At 49.7% G+C, this 10,595-nt stretch overlaps 2 protein-coding genes across 2 annotated transcripts; both read left to right on the forward strand.

The window, feature by feature from the left end:
* The first annotated feature begins 343 nt into the window (after positions 1-343).
* Positions 344-4,152, forward strand: LOC147259433 (cilia- and flagella-associated protein 45-like). Its single transcript, XM_086207921.1, has 2 exons — positions 344-2,056; positions 2,180-4,152. Exons 1-2 carry the CDS (start codon positions 477-479, stop codon positions 2,187-2,189), a joined length of 1,590 nt encoding a protein of 529 aa, XP_086064047.1. The 5' UTR covers positions 344-476; the 3' UTR covers positions 2,190-4,152.
* Positions 4,153-4,703: 551 nt separating this feature from the next.
* LOC147259434 (ankyrin repeat and SOCS box protein 15-like) lies at positions 4,704-9,240 on the forward strand. The gene is made up of 9 exons (XM_086207922.1): positions 4,704-5,134; positions 5,215-5,267; positions 5,459-5,590; positions 6,289-6,453; positions 6,810-7,055; positions 7,301-7,472; positions 7,926-8,451; positions 8,563-8,716; positions 8,993-9,240. The coding sequence occupies exons 1-9, from the start codon at positions 5,031-5,033 to the stop codon at positions 9,154-9,156; spliced, it is 1,716 nt and encodes a 571-aa protein (XP_086064048.1). The 5' UTR covers positions 4,704-5,030; the 3' UTR covers positions 9,157-9,240.
* Positions 9,241-10,595: the final 1,355 nt, after the last annotated feature.

Consider the following 10,595-nt stretch of genomic DNA (forward strand, 5'->3'; position numbering starts at 1 on the left):
TTATTATTGTTAGGGGGGGTTGTTCTGTTATCAATAAAATGTTGTTTTGGTGGTTTGGTTAACTGAACACATTTCCATAAATTTTCACAGCGGATGAGACGACAGGAGGAAGTAGAGGGTGAATCTCAAATCAATGTTATTTCTGCTCGAAATTAACAATAATGATGATGATGATGATGATGATGATAAAATGCATTGCTTTTTGAAGCCAGGCCCTCTACAAAGACACAAGAGTGTAAGATTACTTCAAACACTGAGGTGTCTCTTTCCCATGAAGTCACCTGACTGAGATGAAGGAATTCCTCCACTCACAGGATTCATTCATCTCAGTTTTAGAGATCAAAGAACCTCTGCTGAGGTCCCCCCACATCAAAGCGCTGCACATTCATCTGAATTCTTTATGTGAACTCAGCCTGCAGCCTCCTGGCCCCCTCCAGGTGGATTCAATCCCATTGTTTTGTGGGCGTAGAGGAACCATGAGTAAGGTGCCAGAGAATAAAACTATCCAGATCATCCACAGAGACCACATTCGCACTCTCAGAGTCCACCAAACGGGTCCTTGCGGACACGCCAGCGAGATCTCCACGGCTGAATTTGCACTGATCAAGGCAAGAAGCCAGAATCTCATCAAACAAGAAAACGAGGCCTTGAACGGAAAACTGGTGACGAGAAGTGAGACCCTTAAGGCCGCGCAGCAAATGAAGTCGAAAATGTACGAGATAGATTTAGCTCGTACTGACAGAGAAGCACTGACTGAGCTGGAGCTGAAGGCCTTAGACCATGAAAGACGCCTGCGAGACCGAGCCGATGATGCCAGGATAGAGGAAAATAAAGAGATCAGACAGCTCAACGGACTGGTGACCAGTGCAAAGTACCATGAGGCCCGCAAAGCTCAGATCTTGGAGAATGAAAAGTTCCGGGAGCACTTGAAGGAGCAGGAGAAACATCTGGACGCCGCGGTGGAAGCTGAGCAAAGCAAGCACTGGAAGAAAGTGGAGCAGGAGGATGAGGGGCACAGACAGAAGATGATCAATGGGAGGCAGCAAATTTTCAATCAGATCCAGGAGCGCCAGCAGAAGAAGCAACTGGAGAAGGAACTACTGGAGCGGGAAAAGCAGAAGGTCCGAGAGACTCAGGAGAGGATGCGGCAGGAGGACCTCCACGCGCTGATGAGGAAGCGGGAGGAACAGCAGCTTCTGAACAAGGAGATCATGCGCATCAACGCTGAGGCCATTCGAGCCAAAGAAGAGAAGAAAAAGGAAGAGATACTTCTCGACTTGAAGAACAATGAATACATTCAGAGGAAACTGCAGCAGGAGGCCGAACATGAAGAGGAGCAGAGAAAAATCCAGAAAGAGAAGGAGATGGAAATCGCCAGGCTCAGGGCTCAACAGGAAAGAGTACGGGACGTCCAGGCTGAGCGGGATGCCAACCACGCTCGAAGGGCCCAACTAGTGTTTGACCGAGAATGGAGGAGAAAACAGAAGGAGATGGCGACCAAGAAAGCAGAGCAAGACGCACAGCTGCGGGCGGCTCGCCTGGACCAGATCAGGTGCAACGAGCATTTCATGTCGATCGATGCCTCCCGGAAGAAGTCTGAGTTTGAGAGGGTGCAAAAGGCGCAACAGGAGGCCGTCATCAAATTTAAGGAGGAGGGGGAAAAGAAGCGTCAAAATGCAATCCTCCACTCAGAGGCCATCAACCAGCGGATAAAGGAAAATCAGCTCCTGGCAGCAGCGAAGCACCAACAAGCCGTCCAGGAGGCCAACAGGCTGCGTGAGCTCGACCAGCAGATGCGCAAGCGCCTCGATCAGGTCAGAGAGAAGAAGCTGAAGGAGCTCAGAGACGACGGATTCTCTGAAATGTGCTGCAGTGACGTTGCAAGGAGGGCCACAAACGACACGCACGGCGGGCGACGACGCTTCCCCGCTCACGCGCTGGCGACCAAATGTTCCGCTCAACTGAAGGGCACTGTGGTACCGCACCCTTCCACCACGCGGGGAGAGAAAACCCTCTGTAAAACAAGACGTGATGAGCCCTCACACACATCCAGAGAGTGAGTGAGTGTGTGTGTGTGTGTGTGAGTGTGTGTGTGTGTGTGTGTGTGAGTGGGTTCTGTCAGATCGTCATCAGATTGATGCTGCTCTGTGGCAGTAACCTCACTTCCTGTGTCCACTAGGCGGCGCTAGAGAACACACTTCCTGTATGTGATGTCGCTGTACATCAGGGGAAGACAACAGTCATGTGATGTTTGTTCCACCAGTTTTACTTCCTGTAACCACCAGGTGACGCTGTGACTTAGACTCAGGAACCACACCACCGTAACCTCTCAGTCTTCACAGTGGCACAGCACCAAGTTCTGAGGGAGGTTCTGACCACAGGGGACTGGGATCTGGTCGACCCACTTGGACGAGGACATTGAAGAGGACAGAGAGGTGTCGGGGTTCCGCCTGGGTAGCTTCAACGTGCTGTGACATCATCGTGGCATCTGATCTCTGACATAATAAGGGGTTGGGGGATTGTTCTGATCTCAGAGGTGGCAGAACTTGCTAGGAACTCGGACCTCGAGAGCTTGTGACCCGGTGTGTGAGGGAGTCACTCCTGAGATGGAATATCAGAGGCAATAAGACGCCAAGCGAAGAGGCGCTTCGCCCTGGCGCCGGTGGTGCCGTGACATTCACAGTAAAGATCGAAGTAAATGAGAAGTGGTTGTTTTTTTTTTGTGCACTAAAATATTCATATAAAACACAAGCGATGATAAAACACGATAAACATGTACTGCAGTACAAATACGTGGTGCTGATTTGGAGTCCCTCAGACTCGCAGCATGGAAGCAAAATGAATGTAAAGTCACATTTTAGATATCCCAGTGTCTCACCAGTGAAAACAAGAGGATGTGTGTTGACAGGCCATGGCAGCCATTTGACGTCTCACTGTTGAGTAAACACAGTCCTGAGAAGTCAAGCTGACCCTGATACCATGTATTCTAAATACCATGAACAATGGGTACTTGGGTGTATAATTGGAGTAGGTAGGTAATACTTTATGTTTTCTATCAGACGCTGCTCGAGCCAGAGTGTGTTTGACAGTCTGACTCTTGTCCACAGCGTCCAGTGACTGTTTCGAGAGGCTATTTCAGTCTGCCGGTGCGAGGAGGCGTCATGGTGGCCTCCGTAAAGCTCCACTAATCTACTGCCGGACCGCTGGCTCCCCAGAGATCATCCAGCCTGCAGCAGGCTGGAAGGACTGGAAGGACTGGGAGTGCTGGGAGTGCTGGGCGTAAATCTGTCACACTTCACTCCTCATTCATCCAAGACACCAGCATGTCATCTTGGTGCCTTCAGAGGCCACGGAGACTCACAAACGTTTGTTCCTTACAGTGACTCACCTGAAAGGTGGACTTGCTATCTTGTCTCATTTTTCCCTCCTGCATCACGTCTTCGCCATTCCAGAGCGCAGGAAGGGCCAGCCACGTATGTTTAGCTTGAAGAGGACAGTAACTGACGGCTAACAAATGTTTAGAAGGAATCCAGAAACACATTTTGAGCTAAAAAAAGAAAAGAAAAGAAAGAAAAACTGACAAACTGTAACGCTTGTGTTGTGACCCTGGTGTAGCTCCTTCCTAGGCTAACGTTAGCTTAGCACTGCTAACCGTAGCATCCAGGCTTGCAGCATCATCAGAGGGTTCATTAGTGAAGATGATCTTGATGAACTGAACCTGGAAGCTCATCAACTTTAGTCCACCGCAGGGCGGATTCCCTGCACCTGGCTCGGCCTCCTGCAGCGCTCATTTTACTCGGCCAACTATTAACAAGCCGTCCATCATCCCATATATCTTGGACAAAATAGAGCGAGAAAAAAATAGACGCAATTGATTTTGTTCCCCACAGAGCAATATAAGGTGAACGTGTTGGCCACATGAGTCGGCAGCCTAAGCCTGAGGGGCTTGTGGGATTTCGAATGTGGGATAGGGGCCAAACACTCCTAAGACCCGGCTTAGCTCACACAATAGCACTTGTAACCCGGATCTATTTCCGGCCAGCGGGCCAGGTGTCGGCCACACGCCCTCATCTCCGTTTCTGCAGGCATGTAAAAGCAGGTCACGCCTAAATATAAAAACACTCACGGCAGCAGTGGGACCCTCCAGCGAGAGCTGCTGACACACCTCCAGGTAAGAAGACTCAACTTTCCTCTGCAGAGGGAAATTTAGGAGATTTCTGAGCTGTCAGGTGTTTGTGTTCCAGCCGAGAGGCTGTCAGTTATTGACAGGGAATCAGGATGTTCCCCAAATACTGTAAAATCCAGCCTTCGTTGTGTCTAGAATCAACTTACACTGTTAGTTCTTTCCAGGAAACTTCCAGGAATCGCAGAGTTGTAAAAATGAAGTGTTTCATTTGGTTTCTGTTGACAAAAGTGATGCCTTGATTGAAGTCTGAGGTTGTTTTTAGGAGAGCAGTTTGTTGTTGTCCTGGTTTGTTCTTCCTCCCTCTTGTTCCCTCTGTTAGGAGATCTAGAGGAACACTGTTATTAACCCAACGCCGGACGGATGTCACGCTCTAATCAGGTCGACATCAAACTCCAACGCTGGACCTCAAACTAAATCCGTCATGTCAACGTTAGACTGCAATGGCGTCCACATCTTCAGGGCAATGGGATTTATTTGATGCCGTTTCTGTGCCAGTAAAAGCTGCTGCCTTGTCAAGGAGATATCTCAGAAACACTCGGAGGGAGTTTCTACAGATTTGCCACGAATGTCGATTGAGCTTCACTTCAGGACGAACTGAAAACAATGTGGGTGGTCAGAGGTCTTCTCACGTGAACCAGGAAGTTGAAGTTTCTTGACGCAGATTACAAACATCAAACAATAATAACGGGCACGTAACCACGACGCGGTGTTTGCAGTCTTGAAGTTAGACAAATAAACTTGACAACACACTGTTGTTGCGTGTAGCTTGAAGCTACCGCGTCCCAACTCCGCCCAGGTGAAGCTGATTGTCACCTGGAACTGTTCAATTCTTCCCTGCAGAGGGATGAACTCTTATGAGGAATATGGAGAAGAGGAGCTCAACAACTTCATTGTCCAACTCAGTATTCAGGACTCCTGCCAAGATGCCTTCCTGAAATCGACCAGCAGGTACAGACGCCGCATCACGTCCTCCTGTCAGCAGCAATCTGAGTCAAACCCAGCTGACGCTTCTCTGCTTCCTCTGATAGTTTAGCAGCATCCACTGATGAAAACCTGAGAGTCCTGGCTGCAATCGAGCAAGGTACGTTGTCTCCAGAGGCAGAAGTTAGACGTGGGCGGCTGTAGGTGAGGACGTCCAGGCAGCAGGATGCAAGTACGAGAGGAAGACCTGATAGAGCTTCACCCAGACGAGAGCACCGAGTCGGCCCTGAGGTTTCTGCTGTGCTCTCATCTCCCCCTAATCCCTGGCTCTCTTGTTGCCATGTTGACCAGGAGAGGTGTTGGTGCTGAGGGGGATGCTGAGGCACACCTTCGCCTTCAGAGAGTCGGACGGTCGTGGCTGGCTTCCCCTCCATCGAGCCGCGTCGCAGCCCGTCCTGGAGGTTCTGGAGACCGTCCTGAGACGTAGGTCAAACGATTACACTAAAACAAACAAACGTCCATCACAATGTGCATGGAAATGAAATCATGAAATCCTTTTAAAAACTCATCAAAAGACATAAAAGGGATTGCAGCACAGCCGATTTAGAAAGTAGAGCATAAATGATTTACTATTCATGGTTGTGTTGTGTTTATGATGTCAAAACAGGAAGTGAAGAAAAGAAAATGAAACTTTTTTTTGTGTGTGAAAAACTCCAAACAGTTTACATGAAGTTTTAGATGAATTTTCCTAAATGATAAACAACTGGAAACAGATGGAGAAAAACACTGTATTGCTATTGTTGCTCTGGCCTCTAGGGGGCAGCAGCGGCATTCAGGTCTCACCTGGAGTCAATCAGCCGCCTGCTGCTGTTTTTACCTTAAAACCAAAACCAGGAGCAGAGAGAAGCTGCAGGTTGGTGAAACCACGGTGCAGCACTCATGACAAATGTCAGACAATAATAAAAAGGAGTGCAGGGCGATGGCATCATCACAACAAAGGCTGCCTGAAATAACATCACTCGCTGTTGACAGCTGATGTCAGCGATGCTCTCAGTCTAAAATAAAGTGGATGTCTTTGTCCATTCATCCGGGAGGTCAGCCAGAGGCGCGGCTTCCCGGCTCACCTGCCCGGCCAGCGCAGCTGTCAGTCTGGTGACCTCCATGTGTTGTGTTTGTGTCAGTGGCCCCTCAGGGCCTCAGCCTGGAGGAGAGGACGGCGGTGGGAGGAGAGACGCCGCTCACCCTGGCCATCAAAGCTGGACTGGTGCAGAACGTGAGGAGCCTGCTGGAGCGCGGAGCGTCACCTCACAACACCAACAGCAAGAACGAGTCGCCGCTGCTGCTGGGTAACGGCGTAGAGCGAGGGGAACAAGACGCAGCAACAGCACCGTACCACAGTTGTATGCTTGAGCAATGTTTGCCTGTGACCTTGACCTCCGGCGTGAAGGGGGAAGAGCAGCATTTAGGGTCATCAACAGAGAACATTAGCACATTAAACACCACAAACTACACCTCCAGCCTGAGTGGCACGAATGACGCTGTTCTCAACAGTCCACACATAAACAGACGGGCGTCTCAGTTTAGGATCAGCCGGCACTTGAGGTGGATCATTAGGTTTACACATTTTCCTAAAACGCAGTGCGGGACAGGACAGACACCGAGAGAGCCCTTGATGATCTGACATGACCTCCCTTCGTTCCAGCGGTGAGGGCCGGCTCCTACCAGATGACCTACACGCTGGTGGCTCATGGCGCCTGGGTGGAGCAGGTCTGCCGGAGGAAGTGGACGGCCATGCACGAGGCAGCCAAGACCGGAAGCGTGGACATCCTGATGCTGCTGCTGAGGAACGGTGGTCGTGTGAACCAGAGGGATGTGACCGGGGTGACGCCGCTGGCTGTCGCAGCAGAACACGGACACTTCCACATCACCGAGATTCTGGTGAACTGTGGTGAGTCTGGAGATAGAACTGAGTCCACCTGCTGGTGAAAAACCACACGAGTGATCAAACAAATCAAAGATAAACTCAAACTAAAGTTAAACTCGTCTTGTGGTTGCCAAGTAATCAAACTTAAATCCAACGGAACAACAACTCGTCTCCATCCTCTTACAAATCATTTGCACGTTCTTAAACTGGCTGAGAGTGAATGAATTCCGTAAAGGCACCATCTGGTGTTGGCTGTTCTTCTGTCTCAGGTAGCAGGGTGAACTCACAGGCCTTTAACGGCGAAAGCGTCATGCTGGACGCGGCGGGATCAGGAAACATCGCCTGCATTCAGCTGCTGCTGGACAATGGAGCCAATCCCAACCTGCACAGTTTCACCGGGCATCTGCCCATCCACAAGGCAGCGTACAGCGGACACTACGAGTGAGTTCTGTCCAACACTGCCAGCCTGTAAAGAACAACACAGTCTGTGGGCCTGGGATCCTCCCTTGTAAGCGCTGGAGGTTCTGTTCACGGAGGGTTATCCTTGTGATGAAGGTTCTGCAAGCATTTCTATAAAGATGCAGAAAGGTCTCTAATTTTCTGGAAAAGTTCAAACAAGACCAAAACCAACGGAACAGGTAGGTCCTGCAAAGCTTCCTGTAATGTCACAAAAGGTTCTGCAGGAGTTGAGGAACGTAGTGTAAAGATATGAAGGAAGGATCTCACAATAATGGTCCCACAGAACAAATTCCCAGAACGTTCAGAGTGTTTTCTTCAAGCCCACCACTGCACCGATACGTCATTCATTCTGACATCGTCTGAGAGAACGAGGCCAACCCCTCTAGTTTGCGCACGTTGTTTTAGGTTTAAATTCCTTGTGTTCTCGTCTCTCAGAGTTCTGAAGATGCTGATACCTCTGACGAGCAGGAAGGCCGTTAAAGAGGCAGGTCAAAGCCCGGTCCACTCCGCAGCGGAGGGAGGCCACCGCCGCTGCCTCGCGCTGCTGCTGGCCTGTGGCTTCGATGTCAACTACCGCATGAACACCAGAAACTCTGAAAACTACCGGGACATGAGGAAAAGCGCCTTGTACTTCGCCGTCTCAAACGGGGACGTGGAATGCACCAAAGTCCTGCTGGCGGCCGGGGCGAAGACCGACCTGGACCCGCTGTGCTGCCTCCTTGTGGCGGTCCGGTCGGGGCACTACGAGATTGTTAAGCTGCTGCTGGTGGCCAAAGCAGATGTGAACTGTTACTTCAGGGTGGTGAGCGACACAGTTTTTCCCACGGCCCTGCAGTACTGCCTGAAGGACGAGGTGATGATGAGGCTGCTGCTCAACAACGGCTACAAGGTGGAGAGGTGCTTCCACTGTCACCATGACAACGCCTTCCATCCTGTGGATGAGGCGGAGGAGAAAATACCTGTGAGTCACAGCTATGTATCACAGTCTTTAAATACGACGACAAGTGTGGAACCACCGTCGTCCACTTTCTTTCCCTCAAGCGTCAGTTCTGCATGTCTGTCCTCTGTCCAGTTCTGTGAGTTCATGAGTCTCTGCTGTCTCGTGCACCTGTCTGGACGCGTGGTCCGGATTCTGCTGGACTACGTCGGCCACGTCCGCGTCTGCTCCAAGCTCAGGTGCATCCTGGAAAAACAGCGAGAGTGGCCTGACATATGTGGCATTCTGAGTGAGTTTATGTTCAGTATTTAAAGAAATCATCACAAATTCTCATCTGCAGACTTTTGAGCATGAAATCATAGCAAAGGCGCTTGAACAGCTTGATTTACTCTGGAGGTGCAGGGTTTTAATGTGTCTAACCAGCTGTGACTTTCTGGGAAGCCAAAATGGAACACAGCCATTGTTGGACCTCCAGATTATTTTCATGGATTTCTAGAAACCTTTGAATTCCTTCATTTCTGCCCACAGTGACTGTAACTTTGCCTCTGGTTCTCTGGTTCTCCAGCCAGCCCCCGCCCCCTCAGGCACCTCTGCCGACTGGTGATCAGGAGCTGTCTGACCCTGAAGAGACTCCACAACCCTGAAATCATGAACTCTGAGGTTTTCCCTCCCAGACTGAGGAACTTGGTCTTGTATCACGAGTTCGACCTTTACATGCAGGACCACTGACGCATCACATGACATGCCAGCTCCTTTTGAATGGATGTAATTGAACTATAAATACATATTTATATCCTCTGTTGTTCTTTTTTTGGTAACTCCTTTGTAAAGATACATTAGTATCACAGTGTTATTTATAAAGTATTTTTGTAACTGTTGTGTGAGCATTCAGTTTTCTGTTATGACCACGTATGGCAGCAGAGGGCGCTGTTCCCCTGCAGCTACGTGAGCGCTGTGTCCGCCTCTCTGGGTCTGCTGATGATGAATCCTCTCCTGATGGCTTCATGGCTCAGTGTATTGATGATGAGCCTTTCAGACTGAAACATCCTCCGCAGTGGGGACACACACAACATGCAGCAAGAGAACGAGTGCACGACCTCTTCACTCTACATGTTGCAGCAAAGATGGATTGAAACACTGCGGGAGGGTGTGGAGGTTTTGGCTGAGGTGTAACTTAACACTTAACTATAAAGGTGACTTTAATAACTGCTTAATAAAGCTGAGGTCGTGTTTAATCTACTCTCATATACTGCATGTATAAGTATTAACTGAGTGGTATTCATGTTCCCTGACAGTAAAGTGTTACCATTGTTCCTTGTTCACACCTACAGGTGTGACATCTGCTACCAACTCCTCATAGACAGCGATAACCTGGTGCTTAGCTCACTGACAGCCTCCTAGCTTGCTCTCGCTAACCCTCTGGCCTCTTGTTTAGCCCTCAACTGCAGCAGGATTTCAAAGTTTTTCAACAAACATGAGGCAAATACTGGACTGAGAGTAAAATGGAAGGAAGAGCTCTGCAACAGTTTCCATAGGAAATGACTGTGTTACACATCAGCACACACGCCAGCAACAAACAGGTCAAAGGTCAGGTCTCTGACTCTGGCAGAGGGAGGAAAAGCCGTCCGTCACTGGACTCTCCAGGCCTCCTCGCCGTTTCAACAGGTCGTCAATCGCTGCTGTCCAGTGTTTGAACAGGCGGAGGCTGACGCCCTCAGTAAACACCATCGCTGTCTGATGAATCACAACCACGCAATAAATATTCATGCTGCATCGTTATCGTTGGTTATTAACGGTGGAAAATGTGCACAGAATGACATTTCACTCCATTAGGTGCTGTGGAACAGCCTGCATGGTAAATACACTGGAACAGGTGGGATCTATTTATAGTGTGTGTGTGTGTGTGTGTGTGTGTGTGTGTGTGGTGGTGGGGGGTGTAAGTCAGCCATAATAAAAACACTACAAGGCTGCTTCGTCCCGTGACTCCAACACTGACACATTCATCAGGTGAGAACGACAAACTTTAAGTCTTTTTGCTGTTCCTCGTAGATTCAGTCGACAGCTTCGTGCAGGCGAGGGTGTAACGTGAGGAGCAGAGGTGTGTGACGCTCCAGAGATCGAGAAGTCTAACAGGAAGGAGCTCAGCAGCCGGGCGCTCTGGTCCTTCC

Source organism: Aulostomus chinensis, chromosome 7, assembly GCF_037954235.1.
Source record: "Aulostomus chinensis isolate RoL2024-O1b breed Wild chromosome 7, RoL_Achi_v1.0, whole genome shotgun sequence".
Classification (NCBI taxonomy): Eukaryota; Metazoa; Chordata; class Actinopteri; order Syngnathiformes; family Aulostomidae; genus Aulostomus; species Aulostomus chinensis.